Source organism: Thamnophis sirtalis, unplaced genomic scaffold, assembly GCF_051295495.1.
Source record: "Thamnophis sirtalis isolate CommonGarterSnake01/CBP01778 unplaced genomic scaffold, rThaSir2_p1.2 scaffold_1, whole genome shotgun sequence".
NCBI lineage: Eukaryota > Metazoa > Chordata > Lepidosauria > Squamata > Natricidae > Thamnophis > Thamnophis sirtalis.
In genome coordinates, this window is record NW_028261381.1 from 13,433,084 (window position 1) to 13,460,958 (window position 27,875).

General features: G+C 41.7%; 1 protein-coding gene across 2 annotated transcripts in view; it reads right to left on the minus strand.

Moving 5' to 3' along the window:
• NAB1 (NGFI-A binding protein 1) overlaps window positions 1–27,875 on the minus strand; it is a 60,495-nt gene that overhangs the window by 17,675 nt on the left and 14,945 nt on the right. For both annotated transcript variants that reach the window (XM_087707823.1, XM_087707819.1), the window contains exons 3-5: window positions 16,721–16,854; window positions 15,114–15,165; window positions 1,886–2,002 (exon numbers count right to left, since the gene is read on the minus strand). In XM_087707823.1, coding sequence (XP_087563949.1) covers window positions 1,886–2,002; window positions 15,114–15,165; window positions 16,721–16,854 — 303 coding nt within the window. The remainder of the gene's footprint in view (window positions 1–1,885; window positions 2,003–15,113; window positions 15,166–16,720; window positions 16,855–27,875) is intronic.

Here is a 27,875-nt window from a genome sequence, read left to right on the forward strand (position 1 = left end):
AACAGCACCTGCTATGGAAATTGACAATGCTGGACAGGAATTACGAAGTTTCAATATGACACAATTTTGAAATTAAGCTTCTGTGGGTGTTAGAACTACAGAATTCCAGGTTTTCGTGGTTTTTTTTCCCTCAAGTTACTCATTACTTCTATAAAGATGCCAGCAAGTAAATTATTTTTATTTAACAAGTTTATACTTAATGGTATATACTGCAATAGTGATTACAGGTAGTTTTTTGTTAACAACAGTTATTGAGACTGCCAATTCTATCGCTAAGTGACACAGTAGTAAAACATGACGTCAGGTGGCCATGCCAACTTCTGGCAGCAGTTCCAGTTGTGGTGGTTAGGTCCAATATCGCACAATTGCCATTTGCAACCTCCTGCTGGTTTCCCCATTGACTTGCTCGTCGGAAGCCAGCTGTGAAGGTCACAAATGATGATCATGTGACTGTGGGACCCTGTAACTATTATAATTGTGAGCCAATTGTTAAGTTCTTGAATTCCACTCATATTAACACAGGAATGTTACAATAGCTGCAATTTCAACGACCAGCCATAAGTCTCCTCATTCAGCGCCATCGTAACATCAAATGCTCATTGAGTGAATGGTCATTAAATGAGGATTACCTGTATTTGTTTTTCTTTTTGATCTCACTGCAGACTTGTTCATCATGACAAGAAAAGAAATAATAAGCGACTTCTCATTTGCACATAAGACAATTTACAGAGACTCGTTTTAATAAATCAGAAAAAAAAAAGTCTGGTAACAGCCAACTTTTTCAGATGCACTGTGAGCTGCAGCGCATGAAAAGCTTCTGCCTTTTAACCAAATGTGTTAGTTGGAAAAAGTCATACCAAACTCCTTCAGATTTTTTGCCACTGTAGACTAAAATGGTTCACCTCCTACCATGTCTGTTTTAATAGGCTTCCCTTTTTGTCCAAATGTAATATGAAAGGCATTTAAACAGTCCCTCGGCTTCAGTAGATAGGATTCCTCCCCCATCTTTCAATTTAGAAGTCATAACCGATCGTCTTTCTAAAAAGAATAATTGTATGAGTTATATACTTACATTGGGAATAACAGCTCCTAGGCCCACCATAAGGATTTTTTTAAAAAAAAACCTGTAGGATTTAGGGAATAATAGGGATGTGCAAAGATCAAACTCTTCTGCTTTAAGTTGAAAGCAGCTGTTGCTATTTTATCAGAAACACACTGATGCCATTGTGACTACACTGTAGGTGTTCTGAGTCAAAACAGACATGTCTGAGCTATTTTGGATTTCAATTACTTTGAATTTGAAATCTTTTGTACAGCTCTATGACAGAATATCCTGTTAAAGAAAGAAGTGTCCCGTTAAGGAACAGGAGTCATCAACTTATAACCATTCATTTAGTATCCAAAGTTATAATGCCAGTGGGGAAAAAATAATTATGACACATGACCATTGCAGCATCCCCGTGGTTACATGATGAGGCACGTGGCAACTGGCATGTATTTATGATCATGTGATCATCATGTATAACCTTCCCAGCTGGCTTCCGACAAGCAAAGTCAAAGAGAGAAGTTGGATTTGCTTAACAACCGTTAAAAACTGCAGTGATTTGCTTAATACAGTGTTTCTCAACCTTGGCAACTTGAAGACGTCCGGACTTCAACTCCCAGAATTCCCCAGCCAGCAAATGCTGGCTGGGGAATTCTGGGAGTTGAAGTCCAGACGTCTTCAAGTTGCCAAGGTTGAGAAACACTGGCTTAATAACTGTTGCAACAAAGGTAATAAAATGGGGCGCAATTGACTTAACAATGAAAATTTGGGGCTCAATTGCAGTTGTAAGTCTGCCAGACTACCTATAATCAGACTCCCCGTGGCACATCATTTGTTTACCTGGGAACCAAGTGATGCTAGGTCTTCACACTTCCCTTTTGACAATGCTTGCTGTAGTTTGACTGGATCTTCTTGATAAAAACTCTGGATGGCATCTTGGAAATCAGGAAAGCCAACCTACCAACATGGAAGATGGAGAAAAGAAGCATTTAGAACAGCAGAAGTTTTCTACTTGTAACACAGAAAAAAACCAGTTCCCTATATTAGCTCTAGAATAGAATTCTTAACTGCCAAGTGTGATTGGACACACAAGGAACGTCTCAGTGTACATGCAAGCAATAATTGATAAATCATGATCGTAGTCATCATAAAAATACATTCATCGTAAATCATAAGATACAACACTTAGTGATAGTCATAGGATACTGTTCTGACCCCCCTTTTCGCTCGTTAACAGACGACAGTCAGACAGACTTAAAAGGAAAGAACTTTATCAGTCTTGGCTCACGCTGGCTGCGAGCCCAAAAATAAACATAAATAAAGTCTCTGACAAAAAGGTTTTATAGAAAGAAAGCAAATCACTTCTCCAAGTGTCTCTTTGAATCAAGGTTACAGAAAGCAAATCACTTATCCAAGTGCCTCTCACAAACAAACCACGACCGATGAACGACGAACCACGAACAAACGAGTGAACGTTGACTTCTGCAACCAGGGCATGGCACCATCAGTCCTTTTATCTCCAGAAGACCACACTAACGAGCCCCAGCTGCATTGTTATTCCTGCATCCCGACTCAACTCACAGCAAATTTCTGCTGAGCCACAACAGGATACTAAATAAGCAATCAACATAAATCATACTAGGATGCTAAATAAAACAATATAAATCGTAAGATTTTACATTTACAGCATCCCCATGGTCACATAATCAAAATTCAGATGCTTGGCAATTGGCTCGTATTTATGACGGTTGCTGTGTCCCAGGGTCACATGAGACCCTTTTGCAACCTTCTGACAAGCAAAGTCAATAAGCAAACCAGCTTGCTTAACAACAGTTTGACTAACAACTACAGTGATTCTCTTAATCGTGGCAAGAGAAGTAGTAAAATGGGGGGAAACTCACTTAGCAACAGAAATTTTGGGCTCAATTGTGGTCATAAGTCAAGGACTATCTGTACCAATGAGTTATTGCAAAGGTTAAAAAAAATAAGACAATGTCTTATCTTTTTGAGAGGCACACAATAGCCGTACAAATATATCTTTATATCTGAGCAATGCAGAGAGAGAGAACATTTTTGAAAACACAAAGGAAGCTACAAAAGGTGAAACAAGCATACCAATTAAGCTGAAAGCAAAAGTAAAAGAACTAAACATCCTTCTTTAAGGCAATAGCTAGACTAGTAAGAGCCTAGACTAGTAAGAGCCTAGAGTGGGGGGGAAAAACCTTGTGGCTTTGTTCTACCAGCCAGGAGCCTTTCAAAAATTGATCTGATTGTTGGAATTTCAAGAAGGGCCTTGAAGCAGCTATAATGAGCCTCTTCAAATGGATAGCAAGTACGACTCTCAAGTGAATACTATGCTGATTATCTCTTGTAGTACCTGCATTTGTGGTGATGATGTCATTGACACCAACTGGTGTAACACCCAATATGTTCTCTGCTAGGAGAACTGCAGGGTTTCCACTTTTGGAGACAAGTCAACGTCAATATACATATAATATCTATGAAGAAGGATTGATCTGTAGGACGAACTGAAGTCTTGAAGGAAACCACAGATGGACAAGAACCTGGAGACAATGAAACTCCCCAAAAGGGTCCGAACCAAACAAGGGGTCACAGCAACTGGAAACGAGTTACGGGAAGAGCAGGAGAGGGATTTGTGAAAGAAAAGAGCCAGGTGCTTTGGGCAGAAGGTGTAAATTGGTAAAGAGGAGATTTATTTTGGAGGACAGAGGCGGAAAAATAGAAAATTGCTAGAACTAAAAATAGACAGCATTCCTGCAATACCTTTAAAGTGGTACGGAAGAGAAATTTTGTTAGGCTCTATTCTACTCTCACCGAATCCTGTTCAAAAACTTTGTAACAAAAGCAATGTTTCAAACACTGATACCCCCCCTCCAATCCTCAACCTTAAAAGGCGCCATTGTGTTATTTTGCACATTGATCTAAACCAGTGTTTTTCAACCTTTTTTGTGCAAAGGCACACTTTTTTCATGAAAAAAATCACGAGGCACACCACCATTAGAAAATGTTAAAATTTTTTAACTCTGTGCCTATATTGACTATATATAAGGTGTTTTTCCCACGGCACACCTTACACTATGTCACGGCACACTAGTGTGCCATGGCACAGTGGTTGAAAAACACTGATCTAAACTAACCACACCAAAAAAAATTGGCTCCAAAATACTTTTGGGTCAACTTAATTCATAAAGGCCACTGCAATTTCCCCTCATAATTAAATGAAAGATGATTTCAGAAAAAGAAAAGTAAACATAGCTTTAATATCAAATGATTATAGGCATCATTCTAAAATGTGGACTACATGGAACTCCTGCTCTCAACTATTTTCTTAAAAAAAATTAGGTCACAATTTTTAAACTTTTGTCTTCATCTATAAATTTTTATGTTCTAAATAGCAAACGCCTCAAGCAGACGTTTTTCTGAATGCTATGTCTGTTCGTCTTTCCGTTTCAAATTGCTCCACTCCAACAGAAATGGTCACCATACACAACAAATGATTAATTGCACTAAATTATAAATACGGTTTGTTGGTTTTGGACAGTGTATGTGTGCGTCACAATTTAAGACCTGCCCACTTTGTTCAATAAAATGTGACTGAATATTTGAGGGCGTTATGTGTGAATGCAGGTAATTATAATTCCTGATGAACTTCATCCGTCAAGAAATATGTAAAGCTAGAGAAGTGCAGCAATGAATAAACACGGCTGATTGATTGAAGAAAACCACTGCAACTATTAGCTGTAGCATCACATCTGCTCTCTTGGCTGCCTTGGGATCAGACACAAATACCTGGGCTTCTCCGTCAGAAAGAAAATTGAGGCAGGCCTAGCTGTGAGTAGAAACTATTTATCAGGCTTTTGCTGCACAACACCTTCTTCCTGAGATGCTAACTAAAATAAACAAAGGTAATTTTTAAAAACCTAAAAGAGAGAGAGAGAGCGTCTATGAACATAGCATTCCTTTCTCCTTATGGGTGCTTAAGGTCTGGCCTGTGAAAACATGCACACATGCCATGCTTCCTTCCAGCTTGGCTGTTCTAACAGCGATTTCTTAGAGCAGATGTTCTCAGTACCACAGGCGCTGTTCTTCCTCCTCTGCTAACCCTGCTCCCACTGCATACACACCAGACTGCAGGGCATCTGGATTGTTGCTTTTTTTAAAAAAAAAATCTTCAGGGAGCAAAAGAAATCCCACACTCTCCCTTTGCAGCCTGGCTTGACAGTGGCGTGGGCAGGCTCGTACCTTCTTTCTTTCCTTTCTCTCCCACCCTATCTAAGGCTGACATTCATGCCAAGCTTCTCTCCTGCTCCCCCACCCCTCACTTTCCCATTTCCCTGTAGGTCTCTTATTCCCACTGAGCTTTTCAGGCACTGAACTTTGCATCAGATTCCCACGCACCCACCCCTCCACTGCAGCTAGCTGTTTTCACAATGCCTTTGTACCTCTAGTCCATAGGAGGGCAAGCACGCCAAAGTCCCCAGTCCCTCAAATCATGCTTACACACACACATACACCCCCACACACAAACACACACCTTTCCACTTCTTCCCAGCTGCCAACACTAAATTTGGAAAGGAAACCTCTACCCACACAGCAGATACACAAACAAATAAAGTGGATCCCAGGAACCCTTGCTTTCATTGCGTGGCCAGTAACTCCTTCTGCTTTCTCCTAATGTCTCCTCACCAACAGCCTGCACGCAGGTGAGGACGCTGTGGGAAGGGTTCCCTATTCACGTGTGGCGAGAACAGGGGGCGCTTCCAAAAGACAAGCAGCCCCTCACCACCCACACTTGAGAAAATAGCTGGTTGGAGGAAAAGGGACAGCTTTTGTGTGGAATGCAAGCACTGACAGTGACGCCCACTCATTGAGTCCAACTCTCCTTCCTTGCATTCCTTCACCCACCCCCCTCTGCTCCCAGGGATTGTTGTTTGACTAGATTCCCGCCCCCTCTTCTCTCCCTGCCTGCCTTCCTCCTACGGCCCACCTCTCTACCCACCCTGCCACCGACCAACAAAAAGGGAGGCGTAGCAAGCAGGAAGTAGGAGCGCCTTTCAGGAGTAATTGGATGTAATTGGTGAGCTCCCACTGCATTTATTGAACCTTTGCCATGTTTATGGCTGAAGCGACGCATTGGGAGGTTTGCCTACACAGTTCTGTTAAGGCACCTCACACTTGAACTGTGTGTGTGTATGTTTGTGTGTGTGTGTGTGTAGGTTACTTTAGTAAAAAATAATAATAATTCCATATTGTGCCTCAGGCATTCGTTTCCAGCAGGTATTAAAATGCCCTGGCAAGATCAAAACGGCAATGTTTTACACCCACCAATGTAGAAATGCAGAGAGCAGGATCAGAAGTGGTGAGAACCTAGATTTCAAGTTTCACACTCCTTACCTAAAGAAAATATTTCCTGAAGGCAGAGAAAAATAGTTCAGCACATTATCAAGCAGCTATTTATACTTCCCAGAACATAAATGTTTAAAAAGACACCTGCCACAGAATGGTACATTTCCCCCTTGAACAGGCTGAAATGCCCAAGTTACCAGTTCTCAGTGAGAAATATGTCCTTTTTCTTTTCTAGGTTCTCCTTAAAAACAGAAAATAAGCCACGTGGTTTTAACCACCGTTGCTCTATCAGGAGGAGGAAAACAAAAGCTAGGGTGAACATAGACTTTAAACATCTTCATGTTTGATAGCTATGCTTAAGAGTATGGAATAAATATAAAATTAGGTTTTGCCCAAAAACACTTTGTGGCACGAAGCCTTTGACGAATATAAATGGATAATTTACCATGATGTACTATCATTTTCTCAGCAGGATTGTAAAATGAAATCAGGAAGATCTGATAACAGAAGAATGCCGATGGTTTTCTAATGTACAATTCAGAAAGGTTAATGTGGATAACAAAACATTATGGTTTTAAAGTAAGACTGAGTTTGAAACAAAATTAATCTACAAATGATATTCATGTTGTTGCTAATTGTATACTTTTTTAAAAAAAACTATGGGACAGAAGAAGAAGTGAAACGAATGTACTATAAAATCTTTGGCTATAATGTACAAATGGATCAATGGGAAAATGTGGTTTGGTATTTCTCACCAGAAAATCTGTCTACAATATATAAAAATATTTCAAATCTTTGCTGGAAAGGCAAACAATACGAAGGGACTTTTTATCATGTTTGGTGTATATGCAAAAAGCTTTGGATACAAATACATACATTAATCCAAACTATTTTGAAGGTTAAAGTACAACTGAAACCAGATATTTTTCTCTTGGGACTATTGTAGAAAAATGTTGGGGAACTTTGTTTTTATATATGATAATCGTAGCGAGTGATGCATGCTCAAGTGAAGAGAGGTTCAACAATACCCACAGTGGAGAAATAATTAGTGAAGATGACAGAACTTGCAGAGATGGCTAAATTAATCTATATTTACGTCTGGCTGGAAAGCTCTTTTTGCATGAAACAGAAAAAAATGCACTCATGATTTGTGTTTTTTGATGATTTGGGGAAAAAATGAATAGAAAACCTGAGCTTCTTCCTATTTCTTTCTCTCGTTCTGTATTTTCTTTTCTCTTTCTTCCTTCGTTTATTTCTGTGCTTCTTCTTTATTAAAAAATAGAAGAAATGGGAATTGTGCTTCAGAATCCCACTTAAAAGCCCCTTTATGGGTAAGATAAATGCATGATGTTGTCAATGCAGTAAAGTAGAAATAGATTTACTATTAAAAATGTCAAAGCTCAAGAAGTCCTTTGCAGTGTATGGGTGGAAAGTCCTTCCCAAAAAGAAGAGATTCACCTGAATTTCTTTCAAGAAAAGATTATATCCCAAACAGACTAGGCAGGTAAAAGGCATATTTCTTTAGCTTAGTCTAGAGACTGTAGTCACAAAGGCACACAAGGAGTGCCCTAACTTGTTTACTGCACAGATCAGCTCAGAATTAATGAGAAATAATAAAGTTTCATAAATTGCATGAAAATTGAGGGACTAATTCCTGATCTGAATAACATTACCATATATCCAAACATTTGTTACCAAAGCCACCCAATATATAATGCAATCCAATATAGTACACATGCCCTTCCTTGTATGAATCAGATTTTAATATTGCTTGAGATTTAATTAGCTAAATATGCGTGCCTTCTGCAGCATCACTGCAAGAGCTGCGAAACCAGGGATACAGATTCCTAATTAGGAAATAATAATGAACTACTTTTCTCTTTAAAAAAAGGACGAGACAGAAACACTGGTCAGGGATAGAGAGAGAAATTTACGGGGATCTCCATGTTTCGTTCTCCATTCACATATCACTTGTAGGCCACCCAGAATCACCTTGCAGAGGAGATGGGCAACATAAAAAATTAATAAAAAGATCATATATTTTGCACCCAAGGTAGGATTCATATTTTGATGCACCTAAGGCCCTACCACTGGACTGAATTGTCACTTCAAATGTTGTATCATCCCAAGAGTAACCAGATTGTGAATATGAACCCTACTCCACTCCCAAGACTAAATGACAAAGAAAGGCTAATTAAATTTCCTGGGATTCCAGACAATTGCTGATAGTAAGAGAGAAAGATTCAGGGTAGTCTCAAACCCAAAGAAGAGTTTAGATGAGGCAAGAGAAGAAAGCATGCCTGATCATCTTAGGAGGCTCAATGAAAGATGCCAAATTCTAGTTGGACCTGGAATTGTATTTTCAAAACTACCTTGAGCTATAGAGTAACAGGAATGACATGAAACTCTGGATAGTTGCGGTCCATTTAATTTCTGGGTGTCTTTGAACCCCTGGAAGCTGGGACCAACTTTTTTTTATCAATTGGCCAGATCTGGAGCATATGGCACATTTACTTTCAAAATTGTTCCCGTTCTGTCAGCTTCACTCAGAAGACTGGATCCAGGACATCAACTCCTCAGGAGGTTAAAACTACCGTGTTTTTCAGACTATAAGATGCACCAAGATTTCGAAGAGGTAAGTAAGGAAAAAAAGTTCTTGTCCTTCCCGGCCCTTTGCAAAAAATGGGGGCATTTTTGCCTTCCCCCAGCCCTGCTAAAGCCTGCAGAGCGCTCCTGGAGGCTGGGGGAAGGCCAAAACGCCTCCGTTTTTGTGAAAAACAGGCTGTTTTTCACAAAAATGGGATGCTGGGGCGGGGATTTGGGAGACCCAAAATGGCTGTATTTGGTGTATAAGACGCACCAACATTTCTACACCCTTTTAGGTGGGGGAAGGTGCGTCTTATACTCCAAAAAATATGGTACTTGTTAAATCTTATTATGTTGCACCTTCTCATTACACTCAATATTATCTGTCTGTTGTGGACTGAAGATGTGTTTCACCTGCCACTCCCCATTGCTTTGGTTATCTCCATCAAAGTCATTTTCCTTACTTTCTGCACTTCCCCAGAAGTATGTCATTTAATTCATATTTCGGAAAAGAAATGTCATGGTCCAGTATTCAGGCTCTGAAGAAGCTTCTCCAGCTGAACCTGTAGATAATCAGCTTCAGGAGACACAAACTAGGACTCACCTGAGGCTGCTCAAACAGAGGCGGTATCAGAGTAACTGGAGTACTCAGTGATAAGAGTGGAGAGCAGAACAAAGAAGTTCAATGAGGCTTCTTGCCAAGCAAGGAATAACTAACCTAATGAAAATTAGCTGGTTGCAGACTGATTTAAGAGGCAACCTAAACTCACATTTCTCTGTTCCAAACAGCAGTACGATCGCCTGTTCTATTATGTCATTCCTGTGAATTCTGTTTACAACCTCTGAAACTCTCAGACTGTGTGAATCTTGATTTGGTTCTTTGAAATTCAGACAAGATTTTGACTTCATGTCTGCTTGTTCTCGTTGAAAGCAAAGCTACCCAGGGAAGCTTTCTTTCCCAAAGACTGTTTTGATGTATACATTTCTTTCCCTTTCTGTCACTTATATACTCAGCCTTGAGTAAATTGGTATTCTCACCTTGCAACTGGTGTGTGTGGGTGTGGATGTGCGTGCACACCTGTGTGGTTTGCAACAGGACAGGGAAGGTTCAACCTGGCACTGATGCACAGTGGCTAAATTCTTAATATAAACACGGGCTTTGTACACAATGCTGCAACTTTTCTCCAACAGATATGTAGGCTCAACTTTAATGAGCAGGAGGCAACTGAAAAGAGCAATGATATTCCTGGTATCTTCCCTTCCCACCCATATTCTGGTACAATTGTTCCACTGATTTTTGAACAGACCTGAGATCAAAATCTCTGGGAGACCTCATAAACTAATATGTTTCATATTTCATCTGATGTCCTGCTTTAAATTGAAGTGAATGCCACAGTCATTATGGAAATCCATTTTCCTCAATAGGCTTTTTTTTTAACTGAAAACCAGCAATTTTTTTTTTGCAAATTGTAGTTGTATCCACTGCAAATGGCTGTAAAGATGAGCCAGTTGCCAGGCATCCAAAATGCAATTAACTGCGGTGTGTATGTGTATTGGTATGTATGTTGCAACTATCATATTGTCAAAAAGGATTGTAAGGAGCTCTGGAGAAGTCTTTTGTAACTTTGAACAGTTGTTAAGCAACTAGTTGTAAGTTGAAAACTTACCAGTATTTATCCTATGTTGGTATGGCAATTCTCCCTGGCCTGAGAATTAAGTGATTCCTGCCTTACCAGTTTCAATCCTTATATTAATAAATTTAGCGGTAAGGAAGTAATGCATTTAAAGCATATTAAACCCTGCAAAAATTCAAATAGTAGAGGGGAGGGGACGCGGGATGTATCTGAATTAACACATGTGGCCAGCTGCCAAGCATCAGAAGCCTGAAAAATTGAAGCATGTCTATTTGGATCTATTTCAGGCTTGTATAAATAATTATAAGCTGTTAAAAACACGAGTCAAAATGCATCCAGCAAAACTAAAATCAAATATATGTGAGGCGATATACTGATGTTACTGGCAACATTTGTTATTTGTGACTGTAAAAAAAATACAAAAAAGGGGCACTGGAAATATATTTGGAGAGCAACATTGTACACAGCACAATTACTTAGATAGATGTTATATTTAAGACTTTCTGTTCAGTGCAATATTGGAGTAAATCCTTAAAGTGAGTACATAAATGGAAAAAAAAACTTTTAAAGAGAGAACTATCAGTGGAACAGCTTGCCTCTGGAAGTTATGGGTGATCCATCACTGGAGTTTTCAATTAGAGATTGGGCAATAGGATCTCCTGCCATAGGCAATGGGTTGGACTAGAACAGTGTTTCTCAACCTTGGCAACTTGAAGATGTCTGGACTTCAACTCCCAGAATTCCCCAGTCAGCATTCGCTGGCTGGGGAATTCTGGGAGTTGAAGTCCAGACATCTTCAAGTTGCTATGGTTGAGAAACACTGGCCTAGAATATCTCCAAGGTCCCTTCCAACCCTGATGTTCTATACCAAAAGTGTCATACTTGTGTCATCACGTGACGTATTGCAACTCTACCCCCTTTTGCTAAAACGGGGATGGGCATGGCCAGCATGTGACACATCTGGCCCGCGGGCTGCAAATTTGACACACCTCTTCTATACTGTTGAAAAATCACCTTTGATAGAAATAAGTAAGTTTCAACAATGTATTTTTCTTCATCCCAACTCCTTTTAGCCCATTTTTCTCAAAGGTCCACTGAGAACAAAGCAATCAAATTAAATTACACCTTCCTAAAAAGCAAAAACAAAACAAAAATGCTGAACCCACTTCCCATTATTTTTAATTATAATATATTAATTCTCAGAACATGTATATCCCTCTTCTATACTACAAGCAAAACAAAAGACTTTCAAGACCAATTCATAATACAGTATAGAAGTTCCACTATTCAAAGTGTAGGAGGGTCAAAAGCATATCGTTTAATGTGAATACTGAGTGTGCACAAATTGGTCTGAATTTAATTCATAAAATCTACATGAATTTGATTAATAAATAATAGTAGCTACTGACAGAAACATGACCCGTCAAAACCGCGGTCCACTAAAGTGCGCCTGATTAAAGCGCGTACCTGATGTCATCAGCAGCGCGACAAATAAAATTAAAAATAAATTACATTAAAATTAAAATTAAATTAAAGCAAGCCGATTCACATAAAGGTAAGGGTTAGGGTTAGGTTAAGGGTTAGGGTTAGGTTTAGGGTTACGTTAAGCGTTAGGGTTAGGTTTAGCGTTAGGTTAAGGGTTAGCGTTAGGTTTAGCGTTAGGTTAAGGGTTAGGTTTAGGTTAGGTTTAGGTTAAGGGTTAGGCTTAGGGTTAGGTTTAGGGTTAGGTTTGGGGGGGGTTAGGTTTAGATTTACGCATTAATTTTAAGTTTACCGCTCACAGCGTGCTGTTTTCGTTGCGCTGTGATGACATCACGTACACGCTTTCGTCGAGCGCGCTTTATTCTACCACGGTTTTGTGGTGGAACCGACAGAAATGGTTGTTTATGTTAAAAAAAACTTAGCAAGATCAGCAGTTTGTGACACTTTAGCTGTGGGTTATTTTATGTTTCCTTGTTTGTCATAATTGATGCATATATGACACACATCAAAAAAAGGAACAGAGTTCAAAAAACAGAGCCACTGTCTTGAGACATTCTACCTTTTACCATTTGGTCCATATCACCTGATATGTGAGGCAGGCACAAGTCTAACACTTTGAAGTTTTACTGAAAATAAAATAATCTCTGTATTTGTGCACTCCAGTTTTTAAAATTTAACATCAACAAGTGTTATTTAAAAGTAAATCTTAAAGGAGAAATACTGACTAAATCTCCTTTGGCTTGCTATATTTAGTAAATGTCCCAAAGAGAAAAAAGTACAGTATTTTTCAGAATATAAGACGCTCTGGACTATAAGACGCACTTACCTTTTAGGGAGAGGAAAACAAGGGGGAAAAAACCACTTGTTTGCCACTGTCGCAGCCTGTTCGCTGCCACCCATTCGCAGCCGCCACAGCCTGTTTGCCGCAGCCCATTTGCCACCATGGCCCATTCTAGAACAGCTAATCAGTGTCGCACCAACCCCAACTGTATAAGACGCATCGAAATTTTCACCCACTTTTAGGGGGGAGGGAGTGCATCTTATACTTTGAAAAATGCGGTATTTCTTCAGGGACTCAGGAAATGCTCTCTCCAAGGGGGTCTAAAATATTTCCTAAAATTCAGAAAATCTGAATGATGAAATGCAGCTGTTTGAATTATCTGAACAAAAGCAAGGTTGTTTTATTTCCACTGAAAAATAAACAACTTTAATTCCAATTATGCCATATGATTATTGAGCAATACTTCAACTCAGTTCATCATTCAACACAGCTTTCTCAAACTCTCATCCTCTAGGAATTGCAGCCCCAAGACGTTGAGAAGCCAATTTAGCAGTAGCAATAGCACTTAGACTTACAGACAGCTTCACAGCGCTTTACAGCCCCCTCTAAGTGGTTTACAGAGTCAACGTATTGCCCCCAACAATCTGGGTCCTTATTTTACCCATCTCAGAAAGATGGAAGGCTAAGCCAACCTTGAACCTGGTGAGATTCAAACAGCCAAATTGCTGTCAGTCGGCAATTAGCAGAATTAGCCTGCAATAGCTTAACAGTCCTTTTCATGCTACATACTGGTAAGTCACAAGTGTCAACTTAATTGCCATTAATTAAAGCTTAATTGCAAAATGTGGCTGGATGACTTTGAATCAATCATTCTCTCTCAATGCAACCCACTTTACAAGGTTGTTGTGTGGAAAATAGCAGGTAGGAGCATTATATATGCATTATATATGCCATTTGTCCAAAATAAAAAGATTGGATATGAAATCAATACGTTGCTATTTCTCGCAGGTCATCCCTCAAATAATGCGTATAATTCATTTTGTCAAGGAAAAAAAATCAACACCAAACTGATTCTCAATTATCATAAAAACAACCAAGAGCCATTTTAAACTATCACAACTTTTTTTATATATTATCAAGAAGTGACTTGAATTGATCTTCATTTTAAATATCTTAACTCCTTTAAAGGCAAATATAGTTTTACAAGTTTATTTTAATAAATAAGGCTAAAAAGTAATGCCATTGTACTGCATTTTCTTTCTCCAATGAACTCCACAAACTTCTTACTATTATTTGTGATGATAATCATCATCTATAGAACCCAGCCTTGGGAATGACCATTGGACTTATCAGCCCTGCGAAGGATAGTCCAAGCATGCGTTAAATACAGCCAATCTGCCCAGGACTGAATTGAAACTTTAAGCCACGCCTCTGGTGCTGACCATCTTCAGGTTTTTTCAATGAAGACATGGAACTATTGCGCGCTGATAAGTCCAATAAAAAGTCCAACAATATATCCAAACAAACTTCTAAGTATATCCTCTTGGTCAGTTCAGAAAGTCTGCATAGAACAGCGGAGAAAGACCCCAGGGAGCCCTGAAGCACCGCACCGATCACCGGTTCCTTTAAACAAGCACAGCCGAAGGCAGTGGAGACCTCAGTGGGGAGCCTGATCATAGCGGGGCTGCAATCGCTCTAGCATCGGCACTCTGACCCACATGCCTCCCTCAACAGCTTTCTGCAGCCTCGTGGTGCCTGGGCATGCCTAGGACACTGGGGAGGCTGAGAAAGGTGATTCGTCCAATTAAACAGAGAAATTTTGCTCACCCAGCCTGCTCACAACGAAGGCAAGAAAAAATCTTCTTATGGTAAGATGGAGAGTCCAAGCTATTTGTAAGGATTGAAGAGAAATTTAAAGCGCATCCACTGGGCTGACTGAATTGAAGAAAACTGAAGATGGTCAGCACCAGAGGCGTGGCTTAAAGTTTCAATTCAGTCCTGGGCAGATTGGCTGTATTTAACCCATGCTTGGACTCTCCAAAGCAGCGCCCAGGAAAAAATTGGAATTTATTTACTTCAGAATATTTTTGGGAATATTTTAGCGAAACAGGTATCTTGGTAAAGTGACCTGTTTGACTGTTATGTATTTGTTCGCTTCCTCTTACAAAAGTCAGTTTTCGTAGCCACAGCTAGACAGAATGAGTTAAAAGTACAATACCTCTATCTTAATTCTCTTTGGTGACAGTTCATCCCTTTCTCCACATTTTGACCTAGAAAATGAAAATAATAATATATATTTTAATAGGAACGGGTACATATGTTCAGAAAAACTATTGCAAAACACCTGCCTTGGAAAACATGCAGCTCTGAATTTATCTTCATTTAATTTATTCATATGCTTGTCTGTTCATTTGCAGAAATTTTATCTCAATCTGGGACTCCTAATTTTGAGGCAGCTTCATAGTTGGGCAGTGTACATGTAGTGGCCTTGAGAGACAAGAGGAAGACTTGCTACCAAGATAATGGCCAGATAAACAAAATCTAACTTTGATATATAACTCTAACTTGAGAAAACATCTCAGACAAAACTCTCCCTAGTTCTTATGAAGATAAAGGGGAGGGAGGGGGGGGAAGCACGTTGAGACTTCAAGGTAGACCAGATTAGGGTAGTCCTCGTCTACATTTTCTCAGGTTACAATTCTACTCTGGACTTGGGTTTCTTTTAACTAAACTGTCTTGGTTGGGATTATCCTTCCTGTCCTTCAAAGCCATTCTGCTCATATGTTTCAATATGTTCACTAACATTGGATTGCACCATCTATGACAAGGGGAGAGAAAGTGAGTTCCTATAAGCCATACTCCCTAAACATATGACAGATGAGAAAGATTTTTACCCTCTCTGGGAATACCCAAGTAGTCTTCTGATGGGAAAAAAATACAACTCTCTACAACACTGATTTTAAAAAAAGTGCTTTGGATACTTGAGAGACCGCCTGCTGCCAATTACCTCTCAAAGGCTCATTAGATCACACAGATTAGGCCTCCTCTGGGTTCCGTCTACTGGCCAATGTCATCTGGCTACTACCCGGGGTAGGGCCTTCTCTGTGGCGGCTCCGGCCCTTTGGAACAAGCTCCCCGCAGAGATTCGGACCCTCACCTCTCTCCAGGCCTTCCGAAAAGCCGTTAAAACCTGGCTGTGTCGGCAGGCCTGGGGTCGATGAGTTCCCTTCCCCTCTCGAATCGTGTGGCTGTTGGCTGTTTTAAATTCCCTTGTACTTTTTTGTTGTAGTTCTTTGGGTTTCCCTTCCCCTCCCTTGGGTTTGTGCGCCGCCCTGAGTCCCGCCGGACTGGACTTACTGGACTTAATCTTCGTAAATGTCAACGTCCATAAGGCAGTGATCGTTGCATTGTGAAGGCCAGGGGCAGGACGTCACGGATTACAGCACGCCATTGATTCCGATTTAGAGCGGCTTGTTGGGGCAGCATATAAATAAAATGAACTTTGAACCTTGAACCATATGTGAATGTTTCCATGTTCCCAACAGAGAAGTATGATGCAGTTGTCTACAGTTAAATTGTCCAATCATCTGTGCTCAAAAAAAGGCTGAGATATGACACAGAATGATATCAAACAGGTAACATTCTCAGTGTTAACAAGAATGCCCCAGCTTTCACACCTCCCATCTGGTTCATACTGTATATTTGTATCGGGCCTGTGAGACCATAGGGCAGAAAGATTGCAAACTGACTTCTAATGCTTTGTAATGTACCCATTTCAAGTTAGGTTGTTGTTATTGTTGTGGTTTTTAAAACAATGTAGCTTACTTGGTGGTCCGGTAAGTGTACTTGTACGTAACTTCTCGAGAAATCTGCCGTGCCAGAGCAAAGAGTTCATCCCTCCGGGTTAATAGTGCATTATCCTTGACACATAACTGAGCAGCTGCTTCATTTACTGTGAGCTACAGAAACAACATACAAAAAAATTTGACTCATTAGCACATCAGTCCTGGAAAAGCTATCTCAGCCTGTAATACCCGTGGCACTGCTCAAAACATTAGTGGTATCTATAGAAAGCTGGATGACTGTCCAGCTTCATTACAATTTTCTAATAACTTTTTTCATGGAAGGAAGCAGTCCTTCCACTCACTCACCCAGCAGGTCTTAAGTTTACTTAAAAAAAAAAAGGATCCGTATTTGTAATAACTAGATACCTAGTGAAACAATTCAATATCAACAAAATCTAGTTCTCACTGAGACAGGCTGGTTTTTTTTTTTTAAAGAAAGTCCAGACTTACTTGATATTAATTATGTGCTAGTGTGTGAGTAAGCAGTGATGGGAAGTAATCAGATTTTCGAGATCCAATTTTTGTTAGAATCCTGTCCATCAACTGTAGCCAAGTGCAAAGCAGTCTTATGTTCAATTAATGATAGAGTTAGGGAAGGAGATGAAATGATTTGGCTAAAGCTCTGAACTCACTATTTAAACTCTCTTCAAAACTTCCAAGCAGTTTTGTTTTAGATTAATATTCATATTCTCAAAATCTTAACAAGTGTAATGTGAGTTTAGAGTTAGGGTTTTAGTACTGAATCACTAAAAGAATAACCCTCTGCTTTATCTCCTAGCAGTTTTCAATACCTCCTGGACCATGTGCAAAGGTTGGAATTTGGGGTGGGGTGAGGTGGGGAATCATTGTTTTCAGGGGTTTTCCTCCTTCCAAAGCAGGTGGATCCAATCAAGCGTAATTTGGGGGGGGGGGAAATCCACTACAGAATGCCGTATAAATTGACACTTACCTACCACTTATTTAATATCTGCCTAAATTACTGGTGAAGGTCATTCACTGGCATGGAATCAAATATCATCAATATGTAGCTGACACTTAGTTGGATATCTTAACTCCAGCCCAGACAAGGGATGTGTTGGATATTCTATCACAATGTCAGGAAACTGCAGAGGTTTGGATGGGAAACAACAGCTTTGGATTTAATTCCCCCAAAATGGCATAACCCCCATTCAGTGCTGGTTTGTAATCTGTGTTCTTGGATTCACAGTTCTTGTTTGAAGTACAGGTGGCACCTATAGTTAGGGAGAGATTTGGATAGGTCTACTTTAAGCACTTGTTGCTGCTTTACTTGCACAGAGAGAAGCTTTGTGCATAAGTTATTCAGGCTCGAACACCTTCTATTTAGATTTCTACAAGGTGTTCTATATCAGGGGTCTCCAACCTTGGCAACTTTAAGACTTGAGGACTTCAATTCCCAGAATTCCTCAGCCAGCTGAGGAATTCTGGGAGTTGAAGTCCACAAGTCTTAAAGTTGCCAAGTTTGGAGACCCCTGTTCTATATGAAGCTACTCCTTAAAGATCCTGAAACTCCGATTGGCTAAAGAAGAAGAAAAGGAGCCAGGCCTCCGGCAAACTGGACAAAAAGGATTCATGCGGCGACCTGCTGAGCTAAGCGACTAGGCAGCTGCGGCTAGAAGCACGGGAAACCAAAAGTAGGAAACAAAATGGCAGCCAGAACTTTAGACCTCTTCAAAATGGCCACCATGCCAGTCCGGCAACCCAAAATGGCCACCAGAACTTTTGGGAGCCCTGAAGCACCGCGCCGATCACCGGCTCCTTTAAACAAGCACAGCCGAAGGCAGTGGAAACCTCAGTGGGGAGCCTGATCGTATCGGGGCTGCAATCGCGCTAGCATCGGCACTCCGACCCACGCGCCTCCCTCAACAGCTGCCTGCAGCCTCGCGGCACCCGGGCATGCCCAGGACACTGGGGAGGCTGAGAAAGGTGATTCGTCCAATTAAAGAAACAGAGAAATTTTGCTCACCCAGCCTGCTCACAACGAAGGCAAGAAAAAATCTTCTTATGGTAAAATGGAAAGTCCAAGTTATCTGCAAGGATTGAAGAGAAATTTAAAGCACATCCACTGGGCTGACTGAATTGAAAAAAACTGAAGATGGTCAGCACCAGAGGCGTGTCTTAAAGTTTCAATTCCGTTCTGGGCAGATTGGCTGTGTTTAACCGATGCTTGGACTCTCCAAAGCAGCGCCCAGGAAAATAAAGAGTTTATTAGCAAAGAGAGGATTCTATTATGAACAATATGTTTTGTTGACACCTAAGAAACCAGAAATATGTCATATTTTGCACAAATTCAAACATAATTCATTTTAATTTTTTATCTTTATTCCAACATGTTCAAGTACTCATTACTTTTCAAAACCAGTACTTCAACAGAACACTAATTTATATAAAAGAAAAGATGAAGCAACTGGAAGCAATGACATCTATCTTACATCTAACCTATGTTACCAGAAATAGTCTATGGAATTTCAGTGCTGCCACAAATGTATAAATTAGGCATGGACTAAAAAATTATTCCAATTGCCGATTTGACAATCTATTAAGAAAGAGCTAATAAAATGAAATAGATGAGTAAAATGGCTTTATATTAAGACTCACTAAAATAACAAGTTAGTTATACTTCCTGTTAATATATTATTTTTAAAAATAAAGTTTTAGAAAAGTTAAATGCTTAAGATTAACTGATGCATCTAACCAGGAATGGAAATGACAGTAAGACTAGACTACCAATTTAAGACCTTCAGTGCACAATGAATTTATTTTGTAACAAACAAATTAATTTGGGGAAGCTTTTTCCCCTCTAAATAGAATGTGAAGAAGCTAAATTAATTTTACTGATCCTAGGAAGAAAAACCTTTGACTCATGCTGGATAGCAAAGAAATGGCTCATTTTCTTAAAATGCCACGGGGACATTTAGAAGAGAGTTGGAGCAAACCGAAAGTAATTTCCCAATCAGAAAATACTTTTCACCTTGGTGTTATGTGAGAATGATTATTTCATTACCTGACTGGGTAACATTGTCAATATACTGAGTGTGGGTTTGCTCTCTGTGTATATATATAGTAGCATGCCCTGCCAGCAACAACAACCTGATAATCAGGGATTAACACCAGACAAACAGGCAGAAAACAATACCCTAATCAAAGAGCTACCAGAAAGAAAACTATGCACACACACACAAGCACCGAAGATGTTAAAGAAATGTTTGCAAGTAAACAACCAAGCTCAGAGAGAACCAAGGAATCCGTAGTTCACACTGAGCTACATATATTCCATTCTATTGATACTTTTCCATAGAATTAATAAATAGAATGTACCTCTGCTTGGTTCTAGATAGACTCACAAAAAGAATCCCCTGTAATTCAAGTATTTCAGATCTAATTTATTTAGTAATGCATAATTCAACAAATCTTGACTTAGCATAATTTGTGAACCTAGTCAATACATCTGGTATTGGGGATTTGTGACAGTTTGGATGGGGAACAACAGCTATCAGCTGAACCCTGGTAAGATTGAGTAGATCCGGATCTGGGAGCCTGATGATTCTAGGACAGTGATGGCGAACCTTTTTTGGCTCATGTGCCATAAGGGTGGAGCGCAGGGGGGTAGTGCTGCACCCATAATGCAACATGCAACACCCCCCCAGTGCACATGCGCACATGAGAGGTGCTCCCCCACATTTTTTGCATGCTTTTTTCGACCTCCCCAGGCTCCAGAGGCTTTATAGGAGCCTAGGGAGGGCTAAAACAGCCTCCCCCCCCCCGAGGCCCTCCGGAGGCTTCAGGGACCTTCAGGAGGCTTCCCTAAAGCCTCCAGAGAGCTTAAACCAACACTACGAGCAAACTTCCAGTTTGCCCATAGGGCCAGGGTTTTTTGCGCTCCGGAGGCTTCAGGAAAGCTCCTGAAGCCTCCGGAGGGCCTCCGGTGGGGGGGGGGAAGGAGGTTCTTTTCACCCTCCCCAGGCTCCTATAAAGCCTCTGGAGCCTGGGAGGGGGGGACAAAAATGTTTTTAAAAAAAGCTGAACTCAGCTGGCCAGCGCATGCATGCACGCTGACCAGCTAACAGGGCAACACTTCGCGTGCCCTGAAAAATGGCTCCGCGTGCCACATGTGGCATGTGTGCTATAGGTTCACCATTCCGGTTCTAGGACTATCTAACTCTATTCAATCCTGGACTGGCCCAGCACATAATCTTGGTCCTCCTGGATTCGCAACTCCTGCTTCAAGAGCAAATGGCAATTGTAACTAGAAAGCCCTTTCCGCAGCTTCAAGTTGTGCATCAGTTATACCCATTCCTAGATCGGGAGGCTGAGCTTAGGGTTACTTATGTTCTAGTCACCTCCTGATTGGATTACCGTAATGCCCTTCAAAGGTATCTAAAAGTTTCAGCTGATGCAAAACGCAATGGTGCAAGCAGTTATGTGTGCTTATAAAACAGGACGTTATGCATCTTGTCTGCGAGCTGCATTAGTTGTTAGTGTGCTTCCAGGTCTAATTCAAGGTGCTGGCTTTCATGGCATGGGAATGGGCTATCTGAGGGGCTGTCTCTCTTTTGATTACATTGGCTTATCCCATCAGATTTAGCAAGGGAGGCATGCTGCAGCTCTTCTCTCTCAGGGACTACACTTGGCATATCCCAAAAGAGGAGGCTTCTTTGCCCTGCACCCACCTCATGGGACATTATCAGAGGTGCTTTCCTCCCTATATGGTCTGGCATGCCAGAAGAAGTAGTGAAAATCTGGCATACCAGATAGGACCAGTAGTAAAAATGGTGGCTTGGCCATGCCCCCGAACCTGTTTTCCCATCAGAAGCTTTAAAAACACTTTAAAAAGAGAGGGGGGGGAGGAAGGAAGGAACGAAAGAAGGAAGGGAAGGGGGAAAGAAAGAGAAAGAAAAAAGGAAGGAAAGTCACTTTTCCTCCACAAGATTCAGCAAAGGAGAAAAACAAATGCTGTCGCTTTAAATTGGAACTGAGCATGCCTGGCTGTGGAATTTTGGGAGTTGAAGTTCACAAGTCTTAAAGCTGCAAACTTTTGAGTCCTGCTTTAAATTGAAAAGTTGCTCAGGTTTGCAAAGTGACATTCAGCAGGGTTTTTGGGGGGGGTGTTGGTTGCTTCCCACAGAGGGGAGGGAGAAAGAAAGAGAAAGAAAGAAAGAAAGAAAGAAAGAAAGAAAGAAAGAAAGAAAGACAGACAGACAGACAGACAGCATAGCAATGTAGGGCTAGAAGGCTACTCAGTGGTCATCTAATCCAACCCCTGCTGCAGCAGGAAACCTTACATTGTCTGGACTATTTTGATGCCTCTAACAGAGAGGAAAATTGCCAGTAAGGAGGAGTTTACTAGGACAAGACTGCCATGCAGAGGAAGGCAGAGATAGTCCTTGATTTATGACTACAATTGAGCCCAAAAGTTTGGTTGCAAAGCCAGAACATTGTTAAGTGAGCTTCACCACATTTTACCCAATCCACGACATCTCCTGGTGAGTGTCATCAAGTTGGCCACACCCAACCAGTCACATGATCGCCAAGCCACACCCACAAAATAGGTCACGCCCACAGAATAGGTAGTAAAGTTTTGAAACCCACCCCTGGACATTATCCCCCACCCATCATCCCCAAGTGAGGTCAGTTCAATCCCTTATTTTTTCCATAAATAAAACCTGCTGCCTCGGGCCTGCTGGGTCTCAGGCGACCAGTAGCCAGTAATGGCTCCATTACTGATCAAATCTCGTCTGTGCTCTTTACTTCAACATTTTTAAATCAGTGCGTTTGACATCTTTTATACTATTTTGCTGTTCGCTGCCTAGAGTCATTTCTTGTGAGAGGGGAAGCCACATAAACTTGATAAATGTGGATAAATAAATACATAAAGTAACAGAGGTGTTTGTGTTTAGATCATTTAAGAGTGAGTTCTGCAAATTTTTACCAGCACAACAGAATGTTTATTTCATGATCAATTAAATTTCCAATAAGCTGAAATTTTAAACTGAAGCCTGAAGCCACTAATCACTGAAATGCATTCCAAGTCAGCCAATTCACTCTAAAACTCTAAAGCTGTCAACAATTGACTAAATGAACACCGTTACTCCAACTGTCATTTCATCCTCCCATACTAAAACAGATGCTGTGGTCCTCAGGAAGTTGGAAATAATCACTGTGACTTAGCTTACTTAATTCTCTTGCAAATGAGAATGAAGTATTTTAAAATAACGCTTCCCATTTACATTCTACCGATTTTAATAAGATGGATTAAAATGTATTCATTTGAGTATAAAAAATATTATTCCATTTCCCCCCAAAATAAAACTTAATAATATATATTTATTATTAAACATTTAACGTTTCATTAATATAAAATACAGAAACATTGTGTGGGCTTGTATGTCACATTCTTCAGTGAAGAATTTCTATGGTAATTGACAGAATTTGTGGCAGCCAACTCTTTTGAAACTCCTTTTTTTCACATGTCCTACATTTAGAACCAGACAGATTTTTCCTGTCAGTCAAATGGGCAGAAATTTAGGCTATCAGATGAAAAATATCTACAATCTAGTTTACCCCAATATTGGACAATCATATGTTTATAAAGAGAGGTAATTTGGATTGTAAAAACTGTGTCGCTTACATCCTGGAATCTGCTTAAATAGGTTTTGGCTACATACGCACACATAATAAACTGCTTTCCACAATAGCAGAAATTTGTTCTTCTGAATTTGCAAATACGTGATTGTGGAGGAAGAAGTTCCTTTCTCATCCTACAAGTAAACACCAGCTAAAATATGCATGGCATGGTACTGGAAATTTCCAGATATCTCTCCATGACTCTTTGAGATATCCCAAACTTTGTCTCTAAAGACGAAAGTTAGGCAAGAAGATGGAACAATCATTATCTGACATGAGCTCTCTGTTTCTAGCACACAATGACTCTAAACCTCAGAAAGATGGAGTTCTCTTCAACTATCTACAGAGAAGCCACCGTGACCCGACAATTGCGCGATAGCCATATGCGCGCTGACAAAATCGAACGACAAAACCGCAACGTCAAAATCGTGTCCACAAAAGTGCGCCGACAAAAGTGCGCCGACAAAAGCGTGATGACAAGCACAATTAGGGTTAGGGTTATAATGTACGTATACGCGTCCCACTATGTAGTTTGTTGATGACGCGATTTTGTCAGCGCGCATTTGTCAGCGCAATTTTGACATCGCGGTTTTGTTGGCGCAGTTTTGTCAGCGCGCATATGGTTATCGCGCATTTGTCGGTGAACCAGAAGCCATCACTAGTGTGACAAAGAAAATAATGGCTGGAAATCAGAGGAAATGAAAGAGGAAAGTTTGTTAGAAGCCACTTAGAGAAATTTAATGCAAGACAAAGTCCTCATTCTCCATATTAATTCATATTAAATTATTGGATTATTTAGATAACTTCAAAAAAACTATCCACCCTACAAATTTGTAATGAAAGTCAACAAAATAACTAGAAAAAGCTCATTAATGCTAAAAGTAGGGAAATGTGGTGTCTGATATAGAGGGAAAATCCATGTTGTAGATCCTTCCACAACAACCTTAAATGTGAGGGAGGAGCTAAAGAACAAGCATTGTGTGTGTATTACTTCCACAGCTACTTTTATTTATCCTTCCTATGGTAAATAAGGAAGACCATGTTTTTCATACTTAAGCAGTACTGAAAAATCATCTTAAGATCTGATAAGTTTGTTGCTCAGAAGTAAAGTGATGGAAAAATATGTAACAAGTAAAATAGGGCATATTTTTCAAGCTTTGTGATCCATAAAAAATATATATACCAGAAAAACAAATGTTTGTTGGCTCTGAATTTTTATTTTACTGAAGTAAGCTATATTTTTTATGGAGATCACATGAAAGTAATAGAAGGGCCTATGCCTAGAGCTGTCAAACTCCCGGCCCTTGGGCCAGATGCTGGCCACACCCACTCCTGGTTTAGTGAAGGGGGGAAAAGTCCCAACATGTCACATGATGTCACGACGACTTGAGTTTGACACCCCTGGTTTACCCCATCAGCTTGAAACTACTGCTCACTAGCAATGACGTAACTGCAAGAAACACCCTCTGACAAAACAAATCCAATGAAGTTCAGCTTCCTTCCTGGCCTTTCCTTAACACTGATCATTTATTACAAATTCAAGCAATAAAATTTCCAATATTCAAAAGCCCTATATAGGCAAATCCACAGGTTTCATGCACATAAAATATGCACCAATGTCCAGCACCTATCAACTTATCTATATCCCTTTCTTTTACAAAAAGAACTGTTACAAGAAATGTAACTAGGATTGAGCAGATAATCATCAAAAGAACTTCAGGGCTAGCCATTACCGGGGAAGGAGGGTTCGCTACATCACAGAGATTCCTCCTTCCGGCCCCGCTAGTTCCACTCCAGGGCCAGATGGCGAGAACTGTCAGGGCCCTGGTCTCAGGCTGTTGTTGCTAAATGCCAGGTCTGTGGTTCACAAAGCTCTCCTTGTCCGGGACCTAATTTTAGATGAGGGGGCAGACCTGGCATGTATTACTGAAACCTGGCTGGGCCCGGAGGGAGGAGTCCCCCTCACTGAAATGTGCCCAGAAGGATTTCAGGTGCTTCATCAGCCGCGACCCCAGAGAAGGGGTGGGGGAGTGGCTGTCATCGTCCGAAGGTCTTTAGTTCCTCGTAGGATCCCTGCTCCGGAGCTTGTCGGGTGTGAGTCCCTGTTGATGAAGTTGGACCTTGGTGGTCAAGTGGGTTTGTTGCTAACGTACCTACCTCCCAACAGCGTTGCAACAGCCCTCCCCTTGCTCCTCGAGTCAGTAGCCGAGTTGGCGGTAGAGTTCCCCAGGCTTATGGTTCTGGGGGATTTCAACCTGCCTACACTTGGCGAACGCTCTGACGGGGCGCAGGAGTTCATGGCTTCCATGACAGCCATGGACTTGACCCAAGTAATTCGGGGTTCAACTCATTCAGCAGGTCACACGCTTGACCTCGTATTCCTTTCGGAGCAGTGGAGACGTGATCTAGAGTTGAAGGGCATTAAAACCTTGCCCTTGTCATGGTCTGATCACTTCCTACTGAGGCTCGACTTTCGGAAACCAATCCCCCACTGTAGTGAGGGGGAACCGATTAGGTGGTTCCGCCCCAGGCGCCTGATGGACCCTATGGGATTTCAGACGGCACTTGGGGAAATACCTGACACTATCGTCCACAATCCGGTGGAGTCCTTAGTCGCTGCTTGGAATACAGCGGCGGCGGGGGCTCTAAACCGGATTGCGCCTTTGCGACCTCTCCGAGGCAGCGGATCCAGGAGGGCCCCTTGGTTCACCGAGGAACTCCGGGAGATGAAGCACCAAAAGAGACGCCTAGAGCGCCGCTGGAGGGCCAGTAAATCTGAGTCAGACCGAGCACTGATGAGAGCCTTTATCAGAGCCTATCTTGTGGCAATACGGGCGGCGAAATGTTCACATTTTGCCGCCCTTATTGCATCCGCTGAATCGCGCCCAGCCGCCTTGTTTAGAATAACCTGCTCCCTCTTGAAAGGGAGGGATGCGGATGACCCTTTACAAGGTAGAGCTGAGGAATTTGTTCAGTATTTAACGGATAAAGTCGCTCGGATTCGGACAGAGCTGGACTCCAATTGCACGGTACCAGCCGAGGTACCAGGGGAAGGTCTTGAGCATACTTTATGAATTCAGTTTCAACTTGCTTCTCCTGAGGAAGTGGACAAGGCCATGGGAGCGGTGAGTGCCTCTACTTGTATACTGAACCCGTGCCCCTCCTGGCTGGTCTCGACCAGCAGAGAGGTGACACGCGGCTGGATCCAGAGGATAGTTAACACCTCCCTCCAGGAGGGAATCTTCCCGCCCCTCCTAAAGGATGCAGTGGTGAGACCCCTCCTGAAGAAACCGTCTCTGGACCCAGCCATTTTGAGCAACTATCGTCCAGTCTCCAACCTTCCCTTCGTTGGGAAGGTTGTTGAGAAAGTGGTGGCTTCTCAACTCCGACGGTCCTTGGATGAAACCGATTATCTAAATTCCTATCAGTCGGGTTTCAGGCCTGGTTACAGCACGGAAACTGCTTTGGTCGCGCTGATCAATGATCTCTGGCGAGCCAGGGATAGAGGTCACCCCTCTATCCTTGTGCTCCTTGACCTCTCAGCGACCTTCGATACCATCGACCATGGTATCCTTCTGCGACGGTTGCGAGAGGTGGGAGTGGGAGGCACCGTCCTCTGGTGGTTCTCCTCCTACCTCTCGGGCAGGTCACAGTCGGTGTTGGTCGGAGGGCAGAGGTCGACCCCAAGGCCCCTCAATTATGGGGTGCCGCAGGGTTCGGTCCTGTCCCCCCTCCTATTTAACATCTACATGAAGCCACTGGGTGAGATCATACGCCGGCACGGGATTAAATACCACCAATACGCAGATGATACGCAGCTGTATCTGTCCGCCCCATGCCAACTCAGCGAAGCAGTAGAAGTGATGTGCCAGTGCCTGGAGGCTGTTAGGATCTGGATGGGAGCAAACAAGTTGGCACTCAATCCAGACAAGACCGAGTGGCTTCTGATGTTCCCTCCCAAAGATTGTCCAACTATTCCATCTCTCAGGCTGGGGGTGAAATTATACGCCCCTCAGAGAGGGTTTGCAATTTGGGAGTCCTCCTGGATCCCCAGCTGACTTTAGAACACCATCTGTCGGCTGTGACCAGGGGGACCTTTGCCCAGGTTCGCCTGGTGCACCAATTGCGACCCTACCTGGATCGGGAGGCTCTTCAGACAGTCACTCATGCCCTTATGACCTCAAGACTGGATTATTGTAACGTGCTCTACATGGGGCTGCCCTTGAAGAGTGTTTGAAGACTTCAGTTAGTCCAGAATGCAGCCGCGCGAGCGATTGTGGGTGCACCTAGGTACACCCACATCACATCTATCCTCCGCGAGCTGCACTGGGCTACCCATTAGTCTCCGAATCCGCTTCAAGGTGCTGGTCGCTACCTATAAAGCCCTACATGGCATCGGACCTGGGTACCTGAGAGACCGCCTCCTGCCGATTACCTCCCTCAGACCGATAAGATCTCACAGGTTAGGTCTCCTCCGGATTCCATCTGCCAGC